Here is a 26,106-nt window from a genome sequence, read left to right on the forward strand (position 1 = left end):
GTGCAGCCTCCCTGAGCATCCTTTAAAGAACATCCTTTAGTGTGGGGTTTCTTTTTTTTTTGTCTGCATACATGGTTAATACCAAGTTGGTAAAAACCTAAGGCATATGTATGCATTTTTTTTATATAATATATATATATTTTAATATATCATATATATATTTTTTTATGAGATATATATATATATATATATGCATTTTTTAATATATAATATATATTTTAATATATATTTTATATTTTTTTATATATTCATTTATATTTTTATTTATATATATATATATATCATATATATATCATATATATTTTTATTTATCTATCATATTTTATTTATCATATATATTTTTTTATATATTTTATGTATATAAATATGAATTTATATTTATATATATATTTATTTTTTATATATTTATATTTATATAAAATATAAATGAATATATAAAATATATAAAAAAATATAAAATATATATTAAAATATATATTATATATTAAAAAATGCATATATATATATCATATATATTTTTATTTATCTATCGTATTTTATTTATCATATATATTTTTTTATATATATATAAAAAAATATAAAATATATATTAAAATATATATTATACATTAAAAAATGCATATATATATATATATATATATATATATATATATATATATATATATATATATATATATATATATATATGGCTCATATTTTTATTTTATTTTTTTCTGACGGAGGAGTCACATGGCTATAGGCCACAGCCCCCCTGTGAGGGTCTAACCACATGTCTGAACAATCTGACCTTATATGTCTTTATTTTTTCATTTCCCCGTGTGTCTTTGAAACAATTCAAACGTATAGAGTTGCTGTAATTCACAGAAGGACAAATGAAAGTGGGAACTTGTGCTTGTTAAGTGGCAGAGTTAGAGCTCCCTCTATAGGCGGCGGAGAGAACTCGCCGGACGGCTGTCCACAGCTTCTCAAACTCCTTTGCCAATTAAACGGTGACCTTTGCTGCGTTTCTTTTTTTAAAACCGCATCACTGTAATTGTCGAATTGCTGTCTGCAGACTTTGAGACGTCGGATTCAATTAAAAGCAGGATCTTCTCGGAGGGCGATTTACTTTGCAAGGAGAGGTTCGGCGCCGTGTCTCTGCTCCTAAAACAAGCGGCTGCTTCATCACAACGCAGCATTATCATGTGGAACTGTCAGGGTCGGGATGCTGTCTGCTGGAACGCAAGGAAGCGGTGCTTTTAGCCCAGCGAAGTGGGTGGAGGGAGAACATATTTCCTGCCTTTGTAAGAGAACAGGAGGGAAGCTGGTAATTTTGAGTGGGTAGAAGGAGGCTTATAGGTGGGCGAGCGACAGTAACCAGGTTTCATTTTTACAGTAGAGGAGAAGCAGATCAAGGAGAGTGTTGCATGTGGAGAGGAGGATGGCTGCTGTATAATGTGCCACTGGAGTCCTGCGGTTGTGTTTGTTCCTGTACAGTATGCAGGCTGTGTGTGTGTGTGTGTGTGTGTGTGTCTCTCTCATTGGCAGTCTTCTGCTGGTGGAGGAGTATTCCTGCCGGCGGCTCCGAGCTGCTGCAGCCTGCTCATCACTGCTTTTCCCATGCGGCTGCTCTCAGACCTGCGGGTCAGAGCGGCTGCACGTCAGTGAGGGGGCCGGAGGAGGAGGAGAGGGAGCTGCTGGAGAACAGCTGACGACAGCCTCGTGTCACTCGCCCCAAACATCAGAAACACGCCCGGAAAAACACTCAAACACCAAATATACAAGGTTTCAAGTGCGAGTTGCCTCTGGCACATTGTGTAGCATTGACGTTACATCGCAGAGTATTAAAGACATCTGGAAAAACATAGCTTTTAACTGCCATGTGGAATTAAAATGATCTCTGTTACATTATAAAATGATGAAAGTTTATTACTTTTATGGAAAATGTAGTTTGGCTTGTGTCAGGAGTCAGTATCCTTATTTCCTCAGTAGTTAATATTAATAGAGGGAATGCGCATGACGTCACAGATGCGACTTCACAGCGGGTTACGCCCACTGAGTGTCAGAAAGACTGAGTGGCAGAAAGACTGAGTGGCAGCGTAAACTTTCAGTTTGAGCAAATGGAAAACATCTAAAATGGGAAAGAGCTTTTGTGCGATCGACTGTACTCATAGATTTAGCAAGAAATCGGAGTTATCGTTTTACAGACTGCCGAAAAATAAGCTTAAGAGAGACAAATTGATCGCTGCAATTCACAGAAACAACTGGATTCCAGGCACCGAAATGGATTCGCGGTTCCCATTTTGTATCAGGTAATGTTGGATTTTTGGGTAGCTAACGTTAAACGGTCAAATCATAAAGTTAGTGTCCTCATCACTTTAATTTCTACAACAAATCCTGCCTTGAAGTAGGACCAAGCGTCAAGACTTTTGTATGCCTTCAAGCTTTGCTTCGTGTATTTCCCTGGCGTAGAAATTAAGTAAATATAAATATCAGGAAACTCGGTTCGTGGCCAAATATTAATGTCCATGGACCACTGGTTCTTGGGGTAACTGTACGGGTCACTGTCAAGTCCAACTGCCTTTAATTTAAGCCAATAATCGGCTGTTATCCCGTCTTCTCCACTAGTTGCAGCCATTTTTGCCACTCAGTGCGAGTAAGGGGGCTGGTCCAGTGGGAAAGTGACATCAATGCATACCCTCTATTGGCAGGAAAAAAAGTATAATTTGAAGTTAGACTGCATTTAAATGAACATTTCGGTGAACAGACATGTTTGCTACTGTCAGTTGTTTTACCATCAACACATGAGGGTTGTGTTCAGGATGAGAAGAGGACGTGAATGCCGTGACTAGCGTGAGAGGTGTTAAAAGCTGCATCACGTGCGGAGCCTTCCAGCTCCCAGGAAGCTGCTGGGAGCAACTGCAGGTACAACGTTTGCACATTCATTAACTTCATGTTTGGTTTATCCTAACTACTTCCTGTCCACTCCACAAAAGCACTCGCCGTCTCCACGAGAGCGTTTGTCTCGCTCGCTGCAGAGGAAGGGCTTCCTTTGAGTAAATAAGCATCCATCAGGCCGAACTCTGATCTGCTGCGTGTGTCCCAGACTGAACGCGTGAGTGCTACTTTGCTTATTGAACTGACCTGACTGTCTCGTCCTGCAGCAGGGTTGCTATGGGAGACGGGAGCGTTTCCCGGCAGGAGCGCTGCTCTGATCACGTCTGGTGTCGGTGGGAGTCCTGAAGTGTCACACCTGTACACACATGGCGGCAACGTCAGAGGAGCGGGCTGAGAAGACAAGCTCTCAACAACAAAGCTCAGGTGTGTAAACACTGCTGTGTGAGCTTACGGTGACTCCATTAGTGCAGGGAGATGCTCAGGGAGATGGTCAGGGGGGGCTGTGAGTGGGAGTATATCGATGGATCTGCGGGAGACACAGACAGATGGTTCTTCTTCTTGAAGGATCAGACCACACATGAAAGGATGGAGATGATGCTCGCAAATGGATGCTCTCAGAGAGATGAAAGCAGCTCCCAGACTTGTTTAGAGTGTCATCTTGGACAGGAATGAAGGCTGATAGCACTTACAGGCAAAACAAAACACTGATAAGATTTTGGAGGAAATGAAATCACGCCCACGAGGGCTCAGTTACCAAAAGTTAGCTTTTTACGTCTGCCTCGGCTCACACTCACGTGTAACCAGACGTTCATCCTGACTGAATCGTCTATCCTCCTTCAGAATCCCCCCCGAAACGGTGCAGGCCCACTTGTGGCGCTTTTACGACTAGTACCTACTCAGCCCGACTCCACTCGGCTCGGTTTTGCGCCTTTCCACTAGGGGTGGAGGCGGGTCTAACTGTGCAGAGAAGATACTTTTTCTGTAACTACTCTGTCGAGGCTCTAAGTCGGGCGTCATCACACTACAGGCCACCGATTGGTCGGGGGGCCGTCAGACGTTTGAGTCAGGAGGCGGAAATCAGCAAAAGAGCGACTCGCAGCTTCTTGTTCATTTTATTCAACAGGCAACGGCAGCAAAAGTCTGTTTCATGATCCAACTCTGAGGTGCAGATGTTCATAAACCTGGTGGCTGAGGAGAGAATTAAAAAGGGATCTAGACGGGCGATAAGGAAGGACCAGATCTACCAGGAGCTCTGTCACTTCATAGCTGCTCGCAGCTCCAGCTGACTTTTCAGCAGCGCAGAGACAAACAAACAACATTTTTAAAAAAGCATTGACGAACTCCGAATTTCCCGCGCTGGGCGGCGGATGTGACATCACATGAGGGATAACCTTCATTTATAGTTAGAAGGAGAACCATGAACATTTTTAAGATGTTTTGCAAGACGTGGACCCACATTTATAAAGAAATCATTGAATTTATTAGCAATTTGTGTATGCTCTGTTATCTTATGCGCCATCCTGAAATGTAGACTGGGCTGGAATAGATGATTTTTTTTCTTGTTGAGTGATTCTTTCAATATTTTCCATAGATCATTTATTTATTTTTAATAAGATGGTTGTATTTATTCCTATAATTTTTGTATGTAGCACAATTTAAAGGACTAGGACTTTGAAAATGCCTTTTATAAAGCTTGTTTTTCTTTAAAGCAGATTTCCTAAGTTCTATAGTAAACCATGGTTTGTTAAGGTTTTCAGAGCTTCCTTTATCTTTAGAAATAAGATAAAAGTTGTGTTTAGAATTGTACTGTGTGGCACGAAGCTTTCATCCAACCAGTGTGCTGTTAAACTTAAAAGTAAAAACGTTTTACTACCTCCTCTCGAGACACTGAGCCAGGCCTGGCGAAGAATGTGATATTTAATGGTTTGCATTAATGGGCGTGGCCTAATGGCTCAACAGCGCCCCCTAGAATACTTTGTGCCTCAAACCCCACAGGTCGAGTTGAAGCTTTCCTCACTCTCATTTTTTACCTTGATATTGAACACAAGCCACAGACCCAGCAGCACATCTATCATCTCCTCCATGTTCCACATCTTTAGTGTTGTTGTCTTCTTCGTTTAGATCATACAATCAAATACGTCACAGCAGCTTCTCTCCAACCTCCTACTTCTGATCTGGATATTGAAAAGAAACGAGGGCAAGACGAGTGGAGTCGGTCTGAGTAGGTACTAGTGTAAAAGCGCCATTGGAGGGTGGCTCAGCTGGAGGAGCCGCGGAACCAGCTACAACAAAGCGCTGCGAAACTGCAAGGCTGCACAAGTTAAGGAATGCTCGGTTAGCCCAGGACCCGTCCAGTCCAACCTAGAGTCACTTCTGACTGTCTGTTAGAAACATTAACAGCACAGCAAAACATAATATCTTTGAAATAGGGGTGAGAGCTGTCAGGAGTTCAGCTAAAGCGATGACTGGCACTCAAGACTAAACCCCTCGTTTGTTTCTGAACCTGTAAATACATTTATTACTGCTGCAAAGTTGGACATTTTACCATTAGTCAATGGAGATTAACTCGTTTTTTTGGAGCCAGCCCCTAGTGGCCAGTCAAAGAACTGCTATATTCATTGCTTTTTAAAGCTTTTTAAATGTATCGTCACATTTCTATGGGCAGAATCCCAAAGCCAGCATAGAAAGTCGAGCATCGCCGCCTTGGAGCGTCCTGCTGTGAGTCTGGTGTTATTGATGCCGGGAACTATAACGTGGTTTCCAGCGGTGGCATGAAAGCTGCTAAAAATCAGACCTTATTAAGCCTCACTAAGCATTTAGGGAGCCATCAGGCGAAGATCGCAGCTTTATGGAGTCAAAGGGGAAGGCAGACTCTGGAGATGGCTTTAGAGAAATGAGAGGAACTCCCCCCAGAACGCCAGGAACCAGCTCAATCATGGACAAAGCTGCAGAGCTGGTTATCCTGGACGACCAGCTCCTGTCCATCATTGAAAAAGATCGATACTGCTGCATAATTGACGACCTGACGTCGCGGCACAGTCCCCCAGGTGAGAAAAACATTTCTCTGCAAACACTGAGACGGACCGACGTCATCCAACTCCAACATGAACCGTTCACACACTTGTAAGTTCTGGATTCCGTCATGTTAGTTAAACTTAAGTGGTTACAGCCAGGTACGACGGAGTATTAGGGCCAAACTAAGACAAAAAAAAATTGGAAATTACGAGAATAAAGTCATAATATAATGAGAATAAAGTTGTAAGATTACGAGAATAAAGTCATAATGTTGCAAGAATAAAGTCGTAATAGAATAAAGTCGTAATATTATGAGAATGAAGTCATAATATTATGAGAATAAAGTCGTAATATTATGAGAATAAAGTCGTAATATTACGAGAATAAAGTCATAATGTTGCAAGAATAAAGTCGTAATAGAATAAAGTCGTAATATTATGAGAATGAAGTCATAATATTATGAGAATAAAGTCGTAAATTATGAGAATAAAGTCATAATATAATGAGAATAAAGTCGTAACATTACGAGAATAAAGTCATAATGTTGCAAGAATAAAGTCGTAATAGAATAAAGTCGTAATATTATGAGAATGAAGTCATAAAATTATGAGAATAAAGTCGTAATATTATGAGAATAAAGTCGTAATATTACGAGAATAAAGTCATAATATTACGAGAATAAAGTCGTAATTTATGAGAATAAAGTTGTAATATTACAAGAATAAAGTGGTAATTGAGAACTCTAACAGGAAGAGTGTGTTAAAATGTTGAATATTGAGCATCTTGTGAAGTTATATTTATATATTTATAATATATTTAATATTACGACTTTATTCTGGTAATATTATGACTTCATTCTCAAAATATTACGACTTTATTCTCGTAATATTACGACTTTATTCTCGCAACATTATGACTTTATTCTCGTAATTTTACGACTTTATTCTCATATTATTATGACTTTATTTTCGTAATTTCCTTTTTTTTTTCTTCTTAGTTTGGCCCTAATACTCCGTCGTAGCCAGGTATCAGAAACAAGAAAAAACATTTAAATGTATCCTTTTTTTTTAATATATTTGTTGAAATATGACCAGGTTGGGTTTGTTCTCGTATTTCACTAAATCCCGATGTTTGTGTTTACAAGATAAGCCCAGACACTGTTGCAGCAGCAGCAGTGAGGCAGTAACAGTAAAGGAATACGGCCGAGCAGGGAGGCTTTCTCTTGCATGAATAAAGGAGAATATTTCCAGTTATCCTGCAGATCAGTGCTGACAGCCAAACAGCGAATCCTTCGCCCTGCCAGGCGACTGATTATGCAACACGGGGAAGGTGGGAGAAGACAGGAGGGAGAGAGAGAGAGAGAGAGGTGAGGGGAGGGAGTCATCGATGAGATTCCAACCCATTCCAACAGTGCTGAAGTACTTGGACATCTTGTCAAATAATGACTTGAAATATTATCAGATCTCCAGGAAAGTTGGCTCATTAGCTCAGTGATTTTCACTTTGAAGCTACACGAGGATCAAGCAGGAAGTTCTATCCATGTGAATGATAATCTGCGTGGCGTTACGTCTGCAGAAAAGGTCAGAGACGGAGGATGTTTGCACAAGACTGCAGATGAAAACGCAGACAAATAGGACGGGACTGCAACATCAAAATATTTCTTATTCAATGTCCTTTCAGAAGTGAGGGCTGAATAAATCATTATTTCTCAGAGTAAGTGAGGACTTTGTCTCTATACAGCGTGACCTAGATTCCACAAACACACCCACACATGGCCTCACAACAACAGCACCGCAGAATAAAAGAATGAATTCATGTGAATGAGTGCTATACAGTATTTATGTGTTCAAGTGTCTGCGGATGCTCGCGGCTATTTTATCAAAATGCTTATTGGACATAAATCATCGCACCTTCTTTCACAAAAATGCAATACCTGAAATCCAAACTGATGAAATAGTTTGAGTGCAGAATGCTGTCCTACTGATGTGCGGCTCCATAAATGTAGAATGACTCCTGCTGGATGTATTACAAGCAGACGACCTGACATCCTGGAACCTGGCAGGTGGTGCGAGGAGCGTGGACTCGGCTATTACATATTTATAAGGACGACTGTGAGAAGTCATGTTTCGGTAATGCGGTGTGAGATGACGGAGCTGTTCAAACGTGCCGCTGCGTCTCGGCGGTCGGCCGCCAGGACATGAGGAGGAAGATATTCTGTAAGAAGATAAACATCCAGCAACTGGGAGCATGAAAACATGAGGATCTGGAGTGGTGACATGAGGAACCCCCACAGCGCCCGTCAATGGTGTCGTGTGGTGCGCTGGTTCTGCTAGCGGCGGGTGGTGAGTTCAAATTCTTCCACAGGATGGAGATATGTGGACATCCCAAAAATAAACAAGTTCAGCGGCTTCATGTTATTATTAGTTTTCAAGTGTTTTAATGGTCTTGGTACAGAAGAGTATTAGGGCCAGGCAGGAGAAAAATAAAAATAATATTTTAGAAGGAGAGATTTTTTTTTCATTAGGCACTTCGAGAAAAAAGTCGAAATGTTGAGAAAAAAGTTAACCTTCTGAGACTATAACAGAGGGAGGAGGAGGAGAGGAGACATTTTGACTTAATTCACAAAACTTCAACTTTATTCTCGAAATTGTATTTCAAAATTAATTTCGACATTCCAACTTTTTTTCCCGAAATTTCAACTTTATTCTTGAAATTGTATTTCAACTTTATTCTTGAAATTTCAGCTTTATTCACAAAATTGTATTTCAACATTAATCTCGACATTTCAACTTTATTCTTGAAATTTCAGCTTTATTCACAAAATTGTATTTCAACATTAATCTCGACATTTCAACTTTATTCTTGAAATTTCAGCTTTATTCACGAAATTGTATTTCAACATTAATCTCGACATTTCAACTTTATTCTTGAAATTTCAGCTTTATTCACGAAATTTCAACTTTATTCTTGAAATTGCATTTCAACATTAATCTCGACAATTCAACTTTTTTCTTGAAATTGTATTTCAACTTTATTCTCGAAATTTCAGCTTTATTCACGAAATTTCAACTTTATTCTTGAAATTGTATTTCAACATTAATCTTGACATTTCAACTTTTTCTTATCTTCTCCTTATCTTTTCCTGGATTTTTTTAGCTTTTAGGTCCAGTTCTTTGTTCATCCATTAATAGGTTTTACGTTTGTTTAACGTTTTATGTAAAGCACTTTGTGTTGCATTTTTATATATGCATGAAAAGCGCTATATAAATCAAGTTTGATTGATTGATTGAAGTTAGTGCAAGTGGGAAATACTCTCTGTTCTGATGTACAAATACCATGCGACAAACAAGTCAAGTATGACCCACCTGCGAGGAGCACAGTCTCGGTCGAGCGCCGGGTGAGTTAAAGAGCCGGAATCGCAGTCGTCCCACTTCATGGCTCCCGCGAAGGCGTCCTTTGGTCAAGTTGGTCAAGACACAAAAGTTTGGTTGGAACAAACGGCACCAGGAAGCGGTTTCTGCTTCCTGTTTGCTCACAAACAAACACACACGCAGTGGTTTTCAGACTGGAAGACTGCAAAACACATGAATACCTTGAGGTTGAGACGTTCCTTCTGCGAGTGAGAGGTTTCTGTCTTCGATCCTCTCAAGTTCCTCTCGCCAAGCGGATACCTGCACAAGATGCAACTGATGGGACCGGAGTGATACGTTTTACCTTATTTTAGTGCGAGTGAAGGCTGGTGACGGTACCTGGGCAGTGGACACAGGTGATACTCCCAATCGTTTTCATGGTAGGCTTGAGGTTCGTCACTCTGGAGGCCCGGTGCTGGATTCTGAACCACAATATCACAAGACAGACGTTTCACATCCTGCTAGGCTTGATTAGGAGTAGAATAACGGGCTCTTACAAAGATTCTGAGTGGGTTAGCTGGAAAGGGACTGAGCAGAGCGTCAGGAGCTCCGGAGCAGAGATCAGCATCTCCCTCCACTGATTCCCACTCCTCTTCATGCTCCTCGTCCCCTGACTGGAGCGGTGATGAACCTCTGGTCTCCCCGGGCGTGTCCTCAAAGGGGATTAGAGACAAGCAGTCAGGTTATGCTGTGTATGACTGATGTATTCTGACTTAGTTTCTGGTGCGGTTGGTTACTGGCGGTCCGGAGCGAAGTGGCCGGGCCAGAGTTGCGGGGATGTAAGAGTTAAAGGCGTCCGACACCGAGCCGGCCCGGTAGCCCATGAGCTTGTAATGCTGGGGAACCTAGACGACACCAACAGACAGCCCGGTTAGAAGCAGGATTCAACCCCACGGTCCATCGTCTGTTCCTCCACCTCTCGCTGCCTCTTCCTCTCATGTGTGCAAACAGTGGATGAGTCAGCCGTCCTGCACCAGGGAGATTCTCGTCGTCACAAAGACAATAGCAGGAGGTAAATGCTGGGAAACCCCACAGCACCAGATGAGGAGTGAGCTACACAATATACACGTTAAAGACCATCGTGCAGAATCCAGAGCTGAGCTTTCGCCCGAGAGCCGTCTCGACGTCGGCACCAACCTCCATTCTTTAAATTACAGATTTATGGACTTAGTGAAAACTAGAACAGCAACAATAATGGTCAAAGCAAGAAATAATGCACTGCCTGAAAACATTAAAAAAAAATTGGAATTTTAAACAACCTTGTGTACGTACTGCTCTTAAAAGCATGTGCATATCAGTCTGTTGGGGAACTTTGTGGGTCTTGATGAAGAAATCAAACAAAGCACTAACTCTATACAGTTTAAAGACACATACAAGAAAACAATTCTTGACAAATATAAAAATAAGGACCTCTACAGAGTTCAATTTACTTTCTGTATGTCTTTATTTTATTATTATTCTGTTCCTTATGTGATGCATCATATACAATACAAATGTAACTACCTGGATTCATGGCTGATCATGGATCGTCAAAGAAGTGACTGGGAAATTACATTTTTGAGTTTAAGATATTATAGGAGGCTGGTTTAATTATGCCTTGATTTTTGTTTATTAATTGTTTGTGTTGTATTTATTTATTTTTTGTTCTTATTTTGTCTTTTCTTAGTTTATTTTATTTTAATTTTTATATTTTCTATGGCATATAGTGATATTGTGAGGAAGGGACAGGACTAAATAAGCGTTCTGCTTCCTCCTGTTCCCTCTCCAACACATTATTTTGCTGTTGTTCTTTATTTCTGGATGAGACTGTTAAATTGTTTTGCTTTTTTGATATTTTGACGCTTTTAATCTGATGCTGATTTGTTGTTGTTGGAGATAAAGCCAACAATAAAACAATAAAACCAGCACATTGCCGGTTGGTGCCGCCTCTTTTTCGAGGTCATTTCCAGATGAAATCTGCGCACGTCTGCGAACGCTCGACCTCCACCTAGGCAGAAACTACCACGGCCGGTTCTGGAGGCGGGTTTCATTTGGCCTGCGTGGCCTCTGCACGTCTCCAACTTTAAGGTGGAGATCAGGAAGATCAAGTCTTTTAATATTAAGAGTCCTGAGGCCCAAAGTTGGAGTGGAATGTGAGTCGAATGCCTGACTTCATCTACTGGCTCACTGTGGAGCAGAGGCTCTCATTCAACACACTATCCATGTTTAAATTGGTCACTAGTAGTAAAACTCCAGTTTCTTTGTATGAACAAGTTGTTTTTACTAATACTATTCATGATCATAACACTAGAGGGTCCAGTGATGGTCTGCTTCTATTGCCTCGTTCAAAAACAAATGCTTTACAATGTTCTTTTATCTACAGGTCAATGTCTCTGGAATTCTACTGTATTTACAGTAAATCAATTTTTAAGAGGAAACTTAAATTCTATTTAAGACAGTGACTGCGTTTACATGCAGTCAGTAACCCTTTTCTAACCGGAATATTAGCAATAACCCGGTTGAGCACAGCCATGTAAACACCAATAACCCCTTTGAATAACCGGAATTTGCAAGCACCGCTGGAAGACGCTGAAAAAGACGAACTACAGGTCCGAGAAACAAAACGACTTCTACTGTGCTGTTCATTATCCGCCGTGCTGCTGTTATTGTGGTTGTTTTGGATTTGGATACATTAAGAAGAAGCGGAAATGACGGGAATTGCGCCATGACGTCCTCCGTGCGTCGCTGTTTTGATCCAGATATCCCAAATGATTAATTACCATGTAAACAGGGATTACCCTGTTAGCTCACGCATGGAAACTGATTATTACCAATGTTTCAGTAACCGGAATATTGACCTTAACACAAATTTTGACTGCATGTAAACGTAGTCAGTAATTTCATCTGTTTGGTGTGTTGTGGATATGATTTGTTTTAGATGATGGTTTATCTATTGTATGTATTGTTTTGGCTTTTATTTTTTGTTTTGTGGGCTTTTTAATTGTGATTGTACTGTATGTCTTGCGGACCCCAGGAAGAATAGCTGGCTGCTATGACAACAGCTAATGGGGATCCTTAATTAATAAATAAAATAAAGTCCTTGTGTCTTATACATGTACAGTAGGTTCTACGGTGGGGTTTTTCTGTATTATATTCATTCTTTTACACAAACACTCTGGGATCGATTCACAAATCTTCCAAATAAAGAAAACTCCTGAGTCACATCCACGGTTTGCAGTGAAAGAGCTCGACGGGAGAGGCTTTTCAACTGTTTGTCCACTTTCTTTTCTGCGTCTAAACTCAGGTGTTTCAGGTGTTTGTGTATTTATCCTCTACGCTGGACTCCTTTGAGCATCTTTGACTCCTCTCAGTGCACGTGTCTCTTCATAGGAGACACTGAGAGGTAAGACCGGACAAAACTGGCCTTTTATTCCCCCCAGAACCGAGTTCAGCCCTGAAGCAGAACGCTATTTGAAGTAAATGTGTTGAATCTTTACAAATTTAAGAACCAATTCTAAAAATATTGAAAATTCTGATGAAAAGAGTTTGGATGAGATTGAAAGTCCCTCTGGCACGCAGGCTGGGCTTTGTTATGTCGCACAAACAGCTAAGCACGAGCACAATAAATGAGGAATAAAACAGTCATGGTGTGATCAAGGCGGAGAATTGAAGAGGCTGCATGAAACAAAGAGCCTCGACTTTCAGGGCTTAAAAATATTTGGACCGTCTCCGTAAATATAACCAGGACTTCAGGCAGTAGAGGACTGAGATTCGCTCCTCGAGTATATTTTGACATCTTGAGTGGTGTTGATGTTGTCAAAGGCTTTTCCTTCTCTGTAGGAAAGATTCTGGGATCATTCATTTTAGTTATCATCTGTGGTCTTCCGGGCCTTTTGATGTAGTTGGGCTCACCAGAACTGTTCATCTCCTACGTTTTGTCATCTCTCTCATGTCGTTTTTCAGCCTAATCATCATCTCCTTCACTTGCACTGAGATATCACCTCCAGACCTTTAGTTTACTTTACTTATCTTGAATGAAAGAGGAGATGGAGATCATCTGGCCATTTAACTTCTTGTAAGTCAAGTATTTATATTCTTATGAACCTCTGAAAAAGGGATCTTTTGCTCAAAATAGTCAAATACCCAAAATATTAACAGTATGGTAGGAATCTTGAACTATGGTAGAGGAAAATTACACAGAAATTACTTCACATAGAGTATCACAACAATAGGTAATTTCAGGCAAGGTAAAAAAAAAAAAAAGAATTAACTACTAAGAAGTACTACAGTTTTTTCTACGGAAGATTATTAAGCCTGGGATATACTTGCACTTCAGACCGCGTACGCGTACGCGTCATGGCCGCCACGCGTAAACTGCGTTTATTTGACGCGTCGACCTGCACATTCTCAAAAAGACACTGGACGCGTACGTGACCTGCAGTTCTCGCTCTGGCCGTGAGTAGCGCTGGTCCCGGTCAGATACCAGCTGACCACAAGTGACGACGCAGAGGTCGCTGGCGCCGTTTCCTTTGCCGAGATCGCAACCAAAGCAATGTTTTAATCTCCTCTTCATCCAATGGTGTCATGTAAACTTGTTTGTTGTTCTAATCTGCTACTGCTACTGCTGCTACTGAATATTTAATCACTTTTCCAAATGTTGCTCTGCTTACTGCCCCCTATCGGTCACCGCTGGTACTACGCGCTCTCCTCGCGCACTACGCGAGCGACGTTGCAGTTGGTGGTGCAGGAGAACGGACGTGAACGGACGCCAAACGCAAAGGCCAGGCAGGAGAAAAATAGAAATAATATTTTAGGGGAGGAAGATTTTTTTTTCATTATGCACTTCAAGAAAAAAGTCGAAATTTCCAGAAAAAAGTCGAAATGTCAAGATTAATGTTAAAGTACAATTTCGAGAAAAAAGTCGAAATGTTGAGAAAAAAGTCGAAATGTCGAGAATAATGTTGAAATGTTGAAAACATTCTCGACATTATGACTTCTTTCTCGAAGTGCACAATAAAAAAAAAATCTTCCCCTCTCAAATATTTGTTCCCCTGCATGGCCCTAATACTCTTCCGTAACGTTCAATATTTGAATTCTATTAATGTTAATTGTACTGAATCTAATAACTCATTTAGCTAGTTCCCCCTTGGCTGTGGTGGATATTTCTGAATGTTAATGCTGACGTAAAAATGTGGGGCATTTTCTGCTTTAAACGATGATTTTGAAGAAAAAAAGAGAAGAGGTCCTGAGCTCATTAACGGGAAAGGAAACGGAGCAAGATGAAGCAGATGCTGATATGATGAGGGGGCTTGAATATGACGGCTCTGCAGGCTGAAGCCGTGCACGCCGGGTCTTTCTCTGCTCCTGCTCTGGGTGGGAGCACATATGTCTGTCTGTCTCCGTGATGGAGTGGAAACCTGCAGGTGTTTGCGCCCCCTTCACAAGTCTGGCCTGCGAGAGGCTACAACCCCCTGCGGCCTGTACAGGATGACGCAGATACAGCTCCTGAGAGCTGGTTTTTCATCATCCCATAGCTACCGGGTACAAGCTCTCAGAAAAGCAGGTCCTGGCGTAAATACCTACTTGAAGCTTGAAGAAAGGAACGTGGGTTGTCACGATCACATCGACGGGATCTACAGCCACCGCCGCCAAATTACTGGGAGCCTGGAAATATCAAGAAGACAAATGGAAGTGTTTGTTGGGCTGAACGCGGAGGTTCTCCTCTCTGCAGGGCGTCTGAAGCATGAGAGATATAATCAGAGAGTTAAACCGAGCCTCCGCTGTGATTCCACGGCTGGATCAAAGAGGACTTTCATGGGAATAATGGATGCGAATCGCTTCACGTGAACACTGTTGGCACCGCCCAATCGGGTGAGGGAAGATTTCACTTTGAAATGCTTTCATAGAAGATAAAAGTTGTAAATAAGTCTCACAGGATGGGGTTTCATGCATTTTACGCACAGTTTGCTTTTACTCACTAAAAGCTCTTCCTCGTAGGAGAAAATGGGAAAGGATGATGGGAAGACTTTGTCGGGAGAGATTTGCAGGTCACATGACGACTCCTCCTCCTCCTCCACTGCAGCGAGCATGAAGCAGGTGACACAACGAGGAAGATTAAGGAAAATTAATTTCTACACAGTTACTCACAGTACACACACAGTAACACACACACACACACACCACACGTCTATCTGTGGCATATCTGTAGGCTCTAAAGACCCCATAATCATTAGAAGGGAATAGATTTAATGGAATAATGTCAGTTTTATACTGTTGTGCTTTATTAACATGTCAAAGTGATTTCCTTCTAAAGATCATGATCACATGAGAATCAGAACCTTCAGGTGCAGAAGTCCGGGTCCTCCAGGTCTCAGCCAGCCTCTTTATACAGGCCAGTCTCCGCTTCAAGCGACACTGGATCACCACCTGGAGGGGACAGGGGAGGGACGGGATCGTAACACGCAACAGCTGCTCGTCTCGTAAGTGTCAGCAGAGAGGGCACTGCCAGTCGCACCGATAGAAAACAAACAAGTGCCCTCTGATAACCGGGCACCTCTCCAGGACTCGGACACGTGTACCTTGCGTGCGGCCTGCTGGAACAGTCTGAGGGGCCGCTTGGTCTCGTCCGACTGGTTACTGGTGAGGAGCTGGAAGCACGGCGACCCCTCGGAGGTCTGGGGAAGGTTGGAAACACATCATAATCTGAACATTATACAAGTATTCAAATGAACGAGGTGTGAGACGGACCTGTCCTGCAACACGACGCAGCCGTCTGGAGGAAAGTTGTGTTTGTCCATCAGCAAAGTGTTCATCCTGCCTCACATCTCCTCGTGTAACCTGAAAAACCCCCGGTTAGCGTTACTTGCAGAGGTGACACGTTACAGAACCGCTTTTGTCCCCAGAACCTTTCATTTACAGCGTCATCGGTCGTGATTTTCTTTATTTAATTTTTGTTGTCTGCATATATATTAATGGTTGATTGATGGATTGATTGTCTGAGTGTCTGAAAAGGAGCAGGTAGAAGTAAAACTTATTTAACTCTGCCCCTTTGTTACCTTTATTATAAATTAAATATAAGTATTAATAATAAATAGCTGCTAATTTACCTATTAGGTTACCGATTTTCCCATTAGTTGTGCACCTAACCAGCTAACAAACACAAACTTTCCTTAACATAACTCCTCAATCAAATAACTTCCCAGAACTTCCTTTTTGTACCGTTTTTTATATTGATTTATATTTGTACATTGCTTCAACCCTTCACCCAACCCATTCCATAGATCCACTCCAACAACTGAGATACACATGCTCTTCCTTTTAGAATGAACACATTGTTTTTTTAAATTACATTTTCCTCTTAAATTATAACCCCCCTCCCTGTCACAAAACATTTTCTGTAAATTGCCTGAAAGTGAATCAGTTCTCGCTTTGAATATGATTTGTAGAGTTTTTAGTTTGACAATGTCCCAGAATTTCAACACATGCGACTTTTAAAACAGTGTGTTTGTGTGATCCTTAACCCACATTGTGAAGTATCCTAATTGCTTTTTTTTGCAGTCTGAATAGCGGTTGTAAATTAATACCAAGTTGGTAAAAAACTAAGGCATATATATGTATTTTTTATATATAATAAATATCATATATATTTGAATATATTATATATATTTATTTAAAGTATATATATATGTTTTTTTTTGTTTTTTTAAAGGTGAAGGGGGGGGGTTGAGGGGTGGCATCCGCTGCTAGTCTAAAACGAGAAAAACACAGGGAAATGTGCCACAAGCCTTTGAAATCTGTAAGAGAGAAAACAAACAAACAGACACAAGAACAGGCAGAGACATAAACAGCAACCATTTCAGGTCCCTGAGACTGAATCAAGACTAGACTACTGCAATTATCTGTCCCCCAAAGCTGCAGAGTGAGTATGTAGGTGAGTGAGCGGGTGTGCATGTCTGTGTAACTGTGTGTGTGTGTAAAGTCAAAACAACGCTCTACCTGAACTGTAACTAACGTGATTTGGGCTGTGATTTCTGTGGTAGCAAAGCGGATGTGCTGGATTGCTCCGGCCGGTCACCAACAGGGGGAGCGATGGGGCTGCAACGCATGGCGTGGAGGAAGGAGGGGGAGGAGCCTGCTGCCCATATTTTGCTGATGTTACAGTATGTTTCAAATGTCAACCAGACGCCGTTGACCCGCATGGAAGGTTACGGTCAGACCCAGCTCACCCTGCAGCCCTGAGACGTTTGTTCACTGATTGGTGGATGAAACGTCCACGTAAACGCCAAACGCAAGCTTTCCATGAATAATAAAAAGTATATGCAGGAAGTGTTAATAATATCTCTGAATGACTTTAGATGATCTGATATAGATTAATGAAAAACCAGCGAGTCGAATGTGCACCTTAAGTGTCTGAAACATCTTTTTGTGTTTATTTATTGTTCATGGGCTCAGTTTCTAACACGTTGTGACAGCAGATATCTTTCTCAGTAAAACAGGAACTCTAATTACAAAACAGGAACTTTCAGGTTTCAAGATATCTCTAATTAGCTTTAGCTGAACGTGTCTAAAAAGGCTTGGTGCACGACTTGTACATGAAGTCAACAGTGATTCAGCTGTAAGTGGAACTACAAACGCATGGAGTGCTGCTGGGTGTACAAAAAGTATACTTCAGGTGCTCTTCGGCAAGGGGATCCAAAAGATTGAAAAACAATTTAGAAAAACCGAGGAACTCAAGAAGTTAGAAAAATATAAAAAGCCTTTATAATAAAGGCTTTTTATATTTTTCTAACTTCTTCTTCTGTGCCTGTATCTTCTCCACAAGCACGGACAGACTCACTGCCATCATTCGACTCAGCCATACATCTTCTGGACAAAAGGTTTGTCCACAAATGAAAGCTGCATGTACATTTTTACCGTTATAGAGAGGAGTTCGCTGAAAGCGTAGCAGCGTTGCTCTCACAAGGCCAATGGAAATCAAATATTTCTAAACGTTTTCTTGTATAACCGGAGTCATTTGAGGTCATTTGGCCGGAGAAGAAATGTTCTCTTTATCTCAGGAAGAGAAGTGGCTTCATTCAGGGAGAAACAAACTTCCCCGTCTCACAGACTGATGAAAAGGTTGCAAAGCCGTGAACTACATCACTCTGCAGAAGAAGTTATTTTATTTATCCGTATTTTTCTAGTTGTGGCCTTCGGTAGAGACTCCAGATGGGACCTATAGAAAACTTTGATAGCTCATGCTGTCATAAAAAAATAGTTCCCAATAAAATACTGAAGTAAGATGATATGAGGCTGTAAAAGGGAGGCCGTGTGTGTGTGTGTGTGTGTGTGTGTGTGTGTGTGTACTGTAAACAAAGCGCTGAGGGAGGAAGTGCTGTTAAGTGTCTGTGAGAGTTCTGTCAACTATTCAAACAACCCCTCTGTTTATACTCAAACACGATCATTTTTCAGAACTGATGTCTCTGACTGAGTCTGCTCTTCTTCCACAGTAAATCAATAAAAACTGATCATTTCTTCTTCTTTTTTAATGATGCTGTCATCCCTGCGTGGATGACAGCATCACAGCCGAGTAAAGACATCAGGGTGCCCTGGGAGACTGCAGCGGTGAGTAATCACCAAGCCCTCTGGCAAAAGCCACGTTGAAGTGAGTTCACCGTGGGCCTTTATTCGTCCGAACCCGACGGATAAATGCTGAGGGGTCCAAAACTTAAGGTGGAATAACAGCAAAACGCGAATGAAAGAAATATAATGAATGCTGCTAAAAACAGAGTCACAGATGGATGTAGATGTAGCCTACGTTTTGTTTGGGTGAGGCCAAACCTTGGGCTTCAGCTAACGGAGAGTTTCTGCACGAAAGTGGGATAAAGAAATCCAGGATCTCTGAGGAAGAGGAGCTTATATAATACTGAGTTCATCCTAGCTTAGAAGGCGGGTGTATGGGATGAACTTATTGATTACTCACGGGAAATACTTCACATTGTTACACTGAAAACGTGCCTTCAAAGCACAGTTAGCTTCATTAGAGAGTTGGAAACTGTCAAAACTACCTTAAACCCTGCGGCATCAATTTCATTTGAAAAACTTTCCATTTCCATTTCTACGGAAGAGTATTAGGGCCATGCAGGGAAAAAAATATTTAAGAGGGGAAGATTTTTTTTATTGTGCACTTCAAGAAATAAAGTTGAAATGTCGAGATTAATGTTGAAATACAACTTAAAGAATAAAGTCGAAATTTCGTGAATAAAGTCGAAATTTTGTGAATAAAGTTGATATTTCGAGAATAAAGTTGAAATACATTTCGACTTTTTTATCGAAATTGTATTTCAAGATTATTCTCGACATTTCAACTTTTCTCTCAACATTTCGACTTTTTGCATAATGAAATAAAAATATTCCTCCTCTAAAATATTATTTTTATTTTTCTCCTGCCTGGCCCCTAATACTCTTCCGTACATTTCAGTTTCCCTGTTACATTTTGTTTACATGCTTTGTCCATATTTGTACCATCTTATTTATTTATTTATTTAAAGGTTTAGATTGCAGGGACAATGCACATTAATAACACATTTAAACCAATGTAAAATGTGCCGGAATTAGCCAAAAAGGCTATTTTGCATCCGCTGTCCCTGGAATGTTGTAAAAATAGTCAACCTAAAAGAAAGAATTGTTAGATACAATCAATAAAACATTTCTGAATAAAAAGCTATAGGCTCTTCTATGGTCTTGAGTGATTAACTGTATTTAAAAGTCTGCACCAGTATTGTCTGCCCTCTCTGGAGAATCGGGGAGGAAAGACATGAACACGACATGAACTGAACTTTAAAATGCTAATGGCCCCACTCACCGCCTTCATTGAAATGACCTTTGCAGCCATTTCTAATCATGACCACTGCAACAGTGCTGAAAGGAACTATTTATAGGTTATTGATCAGATGTCTAGATCAATATCAGCCTTCATAAAGTCCTTCAGCTTCATATATACAGTACAATCATGATCATTATGCCAAAATTATAATTTGTCTGTAAAACCTTTTAAGCAGGTGGATGCTTTAGTAACGCACAAATAAAATTATGTGAATAATTGTTAATTGTCTTTATTTCCGATCAGACAGGCCAGGATCATTTAAACATCCACAGCTCTCAGATCTTTACATTGTTAGACTTGAATGAAAAGTCTTACCTCGTACTGATGCCGATGAATCTCTCTCTCTGCCACTATGGCCCTCCTGGTTTGCTCCGACATTGGCTCCATACCCTCAACTTTCCTGGAACCGAAACACATGCATGCGTTGATTAAATCATGAATTAAATCACAGTTGTTCACGTGCTGGGATTTACTTTGATTTTTTTGACTGCTTTCATTTCTGTCTCTCTCTCTTCCTGGTTTATCTGTAACACTTCAGTAGTGGCTCAAACCTGAAGGCAGTCAAACGTTGGACATTTTAGTTAAACCTACCAATTAAGGTGTTTGGCTTGTTCCTCCCTCGCAGCCTGATTGACCTTTTTGATGAAGAGCGCCTCTTTCATCTGCCTGCTTTGCAGTCCGGCCACGCTCCCGCCACATAAGGCTGAAGTTGGGCGGCGGATAACCCCCAGATAAGAGACGTGAAATAATCAGTTATCATTTCAAGGATGTCAAAAGAAAAAAGATTGCTGAAGTACAAAATCCCGTTTGATGAGCGCCTGCTTGTCTCCGGCGTGGATCTACCTCTCTTCAGGTCTTTTGAGGTGAGTTTGTTCATGTCCTTGATGAGCATCTTGGCCACCCCTGCAGGGGTGCACATGTCCAGCGAGGGTGCCGGTCCCAGCTGAACGTCTCCCCTGGGTCTCTGGACGAGGGTTACAGAGTTAACCAGGATGCTTGTAAAAACATCAATGTGTTACTTTGATGTTACAGTTGTTAAAAAAAGTACAACTGGAAAAGAAAAGGGCACCAACCAATCTTTAGTTGTGTTTTTTGCTAAAGTTATGCAAAAATAGATCAATGTTGGTCAGAAACTAAGTGTAAACACATTCAGAGCTGGATTACTGACAGTACTTCAAGTCGCAGGGTGGAGCAAGTGCATGATTCCTAACAAACCTCTAATCTGCTCAACCTTGATCTGCTTTTACATCGAGGAGGTGCTGGGACGGCAGGTGGAGGTCCTCGGTGTTCGGGCTCCTTTTCCAGCTGACTTTTATCCAGAAAGATGAAGAAATAGAGAAGCATACGATCAAATTGTAACACCTAAGAATCACCCTCAACTCATCTGTACGTAACACAGAACAAGCCCTAACCAGCAGAAATGCCATTTAGCTTTAAAACTATCAAATAAAATGTGGTTTTAAAGGTAAACATTGTCAACATATGTGTTAATTATTGCTTTAATTTTGTTGAATACATTTGACCAAATGTAAACAAGCTCTAATATGCTGGATGGCCCTTTTTTTGAAGTTTAAATGGTAGTAAATAGTTCACACACTTCCAGTCACTCCCATTCATTTGGATAGCATAAGCATAAGCGAACTAAGCGGCTGCTTAGGGCCCCGTGACCACTAGGGGCCCCCCAAGAGTAAAAAAATAAATAAATAAATAAATATATATATATATATATATATATATATATATATATATATATATATATATATATATATATATATATATATATATATATATATATATATTATTTTTTTATGTGTGAGTGATGATTCATACATTATCAAAGGTATGTTATTGTACAAAAACACAATAATTAATATTATTACGTAAACAATATTATGTTAACAGACTAGAGTAAACTTCAAATTGTTGTTGCACATTTCTGTTGCAGTTTATTTAAAACCAAAAATAAAGTAGATAACGTGTTTACAGTAAATGATTTATAAATGATCTATTGGATTATTCTGTTTCTTTTAGTAGGCCTACACTGTAGATGACACTCAGTATCACACTTAGTACTGTATCACTTTAAATATTAAAGGAGCATGAGGCTCCTTTTAAGAAATGAGACTCTCTAGCACCACCCTTCACCACGACGGCCGTTGGGGGTACTGCAGCCAACAGCGAAGCCGGCACGGGAGAACGGGGAGAACGCGCATGCAGCGTCATTTGACGTCACATCCGCAGGACAGCGCGGGAAATTTGGCCTCCGAATTGCAGCACATTTTGCAGCACACAGCCTGTTCAAGGCAACGGAGAGATACACTAGAGGGCTTATTCTTTTTGGTTTGGAACGCTTCATCTGACATTATTACTAGAAAACGTAAAACTTATACGCATTTTTTTCATAAATCCTGCCTCAATCCTGCCTCATGCTCCTTTAAGTGTAAATCAAGCCCAGGCCGCTCTTGTAGCTGAATTTGCTCCCATTTCAGATTAAAAACCATAGATGGGTAAAAACATGCCAGGCTGACAATAGGATGATGGAAACAACACTGCTGCAACTGTGCAGCTCTTTCACCTTTTATCTGTTGCTTCTCTGTGTGGCCAGTAGGGGCAGTTGCTGACTTTGCTCAATATTGATTGAAAGATTTTTATGCAAGTTTGTTCATCTGTTGTCTGCTTCCATGGTCTTAATCACTGTGGATTACAATCTAACTACAACAAAAAGTTCTTACATCTAGTTTTTTAGTGTATTTGTAATGACAGGGAAGAACATAAAATACGTTTATAGTGGGTGTGTGAATGATCAATAATCAGTATTATTGGCAGTAATAGAGGACCCCAAAATCACATTTTGCTTAGGGCCCCGCGGAGGCTTGGGCCGGCCCTGTCTGTCCTAACTGTTGATCAGTGTGTAAATAGTAAATATTACTTCTTTGGTAGCCAGACTTCACTCTTGTGAAGTGAGTTTGGTGCCGCTGCCCTTTCACAGCCATTTAAATGTGTGCAGGAGCGACCAGGACAAGGCCAGGGCCGACTTTAAGTAAGGGTTGTGGGGGATGGGTTCATGTTTACCCCAGAAACCCTCGGCATGAGTTCTCACAGCAGAGGAGTGGGCGCTTCTACGGGACGAGTGCTGAAGTTTTTGGATGGGTGACATCCTCTTTCATAAACATGAACACAAAACATCACTCGCTAAAGTTTGATACTGTAAACCTTTACAACAAACTGATTTAATAACGCCTTAAATCACCACAGAGGCCAGTCAGCACATCTCTGACGCCGTGTCCACAAGATTTATGTAAGGATTTTATTACATGGTGTCTCTATTAGACAGCAAATGGATTATAGGGATGGAAAATGGAAAGTCATTAAGGTATTAGGCCGATAATCATCGTTTCATTGGAAGAAAGGCCACTATCTGTGTCAGGTGGGTCGCTCTGGGACGAGCAGAGCCTGGTTCAGGGGGGAAAAACATTTTTTTAATCTTCCACATGCACATATCTCATCTTTTATTTGGTCCCACTGTGGGGAAACAACAAACAGGGTGAGTGTTTTATATGCTAAATATTCATTGCGAAGCATATCTATCATGATATCGGTGCGCCAGCAACCAAGTTATTTTCATGAATTATTAACTTTTGGCTGAGATAACAGCAGACAGTGCGGTGGAAGGAGCTGCTGCTGTGTGATGGATGGCACCCTCACTCTCATGGGAACAGAATTAAACATTAGGTTTTTATGCTAGTTGGAGAAATAAATGAGATCTTCTCATCAGTGCACACGGCCGTTTCCTGCACAGCTCATCGGAATATGTGCCTTCCCCACGACTACTTGGGCTGGTAGTTCGCCCAGACAGCCCTTTCCCGAGGGTGTGAAGTCGACGTTAAGCACTCTGGTAGAGAATTAACCTGGAAACATGTCAATAGTTTCAGCTGAACACTGAGCAGAAAGGTCGTGAACTTGTTGAGGAACGAGGAAAAGCAGCAGGATGAGGATGAGCTCATGTGGAAAGATAAGATAACATAGTGAGAGGAGGATGGTGAACTAAAACAAATCATTTCATCAACACTGATATCTTGGGTTTTTGTTTTAGAAAAAAGTAGGGCTGTCAAAGTTACAAACTTGACGTCGACAATTTTTTTAACGCACGATTAACGCACAGGATATAAAAAAGCTAAAACGCGCATTCTATAATTTCTGGCGGTCGACGGCACCCGTAGCCTGAGGAAAAGTATGGTGGACTACTGCGTGAACTTTTTGGAAAAGCGAGGAACGATGGAGAATGAAAAGGGACTTTTGAACGGCAAGTTCACTTCGCTGGTTCGCTGGACAAGACCAAAGTTATTTGCATCTACTGTCGATTTGAAATGAATTACCATCAAAGTACGTCGAGTCTCAAATACCACTTGCGAGCCAAACACACGACCGATGCAGAGAGCGACCCCCCCCCCCCCTTTGTCAAAAGCAGACAACGCTGGACAGCAGCTTGTAAAAAAGGCGTTTTGATCCCACTTAGGAGAAGGGGATATTTTTTTAGTCTTATATTTTCCTCCATATGAGGTTAGACATAATTACATGGAACATTTTACTGACCAATGCACTTCTTGTACAATGTTTGTGATGCATATGGTTCATTGTTTTACATTGAGCTGCTTAAAAAAACTTAAGTTAGTCTTTACAAGTGTAAAGTTGGGGACTACATTGTGTTTGCATTTATGAAGGAATGTTACATTCAGGTCAAAAGCTTTTTTTTTGTGGAAAGTTGAATAAACATTGGCATGAAGCAAGCATATTTGCCCTTTCTCATGTTGTTGAAAAAATACCTTAAGGTAATTTAGAACAGTAAAAAATGTGTAAAAGAAATGTGCAAAGAAATGTGCAAAGAAATGTGCAATTAATTGCGAGTTAACTATGGACAACATGCGATTAATCGCGATTAAAAAATTAATGGTTTGACAGCCCTATAAAAACACTTTGAGAAAAAGCCGCCTGGTCTGCTACCTGAGGGCCAGGTGAGGCGCCGAGCTCCCGGTGACGGTGATCAGGTACGGCCTGGTGATGAACTGGGAGACGACCAGCCGGAAGGTGACCTGACACGTCTCGTAGCGAAGAGGAGTGAAGGTCACGGTGATCTCTGCGTCACGGCTGGCCGCTATCACCCCTGGAAAAGCAGGACAGAAAAAACGACAGTTAGGTCCAAATATCACAAGTTACCCCTGACAACCTGGAACTGGTTGGACCCGAGAGGGAAACCTGAAGCAAGTTTCCATAAACAACAGAGAAACAGATGAACCCCTCTGCTGGGTAAACATTTAAAGTTATTTTTTAAATACAGAGGGGAACAAAAAGGTGCTAGGAAGTAGTAAAAGGCACATTTATTTGTTTAATGCAAAGAAAAAGAAGGATACAGATGCAAAAGATAGTTGACATTGATAAATAAATAGTTCCAATTAAAAAAATCATAAATTAATACGAATATCCTGAAAAAAAATCACCAATATTAAATTACAACATGTAGCTAAAGAAATTGACAAAACTTACACATTTGCACAAAGAACCAAAATGAAAAAAAAAACAACACATTATTAAACTTTAACCGTAACTAAGGATGTTTCTTAATTTGGTCCAAAGAAGAGAGGGTTCGATTGCTGCAGATATTTCAAAATAACATTCTTTCAGTGTGAGCTGGATGATTTATTTCTCGTTTGCACGTCAACTCTTGCAAGATATTTCACCATCACACCTTTACACCATCCGTGCGGATGTAAATTAGTGTGGCAGGTGCAACATCTGTGGTGACGGAGACGTGAAGGAGAATGGATGGAAGGAAGACATGGATCTCTTCTTCTTCCTTCAGCATCCTCCTAAGACTGATTTATAAAACTGTCTGGACCCGAATCCTTATTCCAACAGCTTATAAACATCATGTTTTCTCTTTCAGCCAAACTGCACCTCCTGAAA

The 26,106-nt window shown here is 40.8% G+C and overlaps 1 protein-coding gene across 1 annotated transcript in view; it reads right to left on the reverse strand.

Moving 5' to 3' along the window:
* Nucleotides 1–1,143: 1,143 nt before the first annotated feature.
* The window catches only part of cfap221 (cilia and flagella associated protein 221), a 30,169-nt gene continuing 5,206 nt past the window's right edge, over nucleotides 1,144–26,106 (reverse strand). The window contains 18 exon segments of the mRNA XM_061715357.1: nucleotides 1,144–1,617; nucleotides 3,124–3,232; nucleotides 3,329–3,403; nucleotides 9,258–9,346; nucleotides 9,485–9,563; nucleotides 9,642–9,724; nucleotides 9,800–9,935; nucleotides 10,002–10,147; nucleotides 14,865–14,945; nucleotides 15,260–15,357; nucleotides 15,620–15,707; nucleotides 15,860–15,955; nucleotides 16,029–16,118; nucleotides 20,461–20,545; nucleotides 20,737–20,848; nucleotides 20,989–21,109; nucleotides 23,977–24,037; nucleotides 25,147–25,306. Of these exon segments, the coding sequence (XP_061571341.1) occupies nucleotides 1,612–1,617; nucleotides 3,124–3,232; nucleotides 3,329–3,403; nucleotides 9,258–9,346; nucleotides 9,485–9,563; nucleotides 9,642–9,724; nucleotides 9,800–9,935; nucleotides 10,002–10,147; nucleotides 14,865–14,945; nucleotides 15,260–15,357; nucleotides 15,620–15,707; nucleotides 15,860–15,955; nucleotides 16,029–16,118; nucleotides 20,461–20,545; nucleotides 20,737–20,848; nucleotides 20,989–21,109; nucleotides 23,977–24,037; nucleotides 25,147–25,306 (1,715 nt within the window). The 3' untranslated portion in view covers nucleotides 1,144–1,611.

The sequence above is a fragment of the Cololabis saira genome, chromosome 24 (assembly GCF_033807715.1).
Source record: "Cololabis saira isolate AMF1-May2022 chromosome 24, fColSai1.1, whole genome shotgun sequence".
In the NCBI taxonomy this organism is placed as follows: domain Eukaryota; kingdom Metazoa; phylum Chordata; class Actinopteri; order Beloniformes; family Belonidae; genus Cololabis; species Cololabis saira.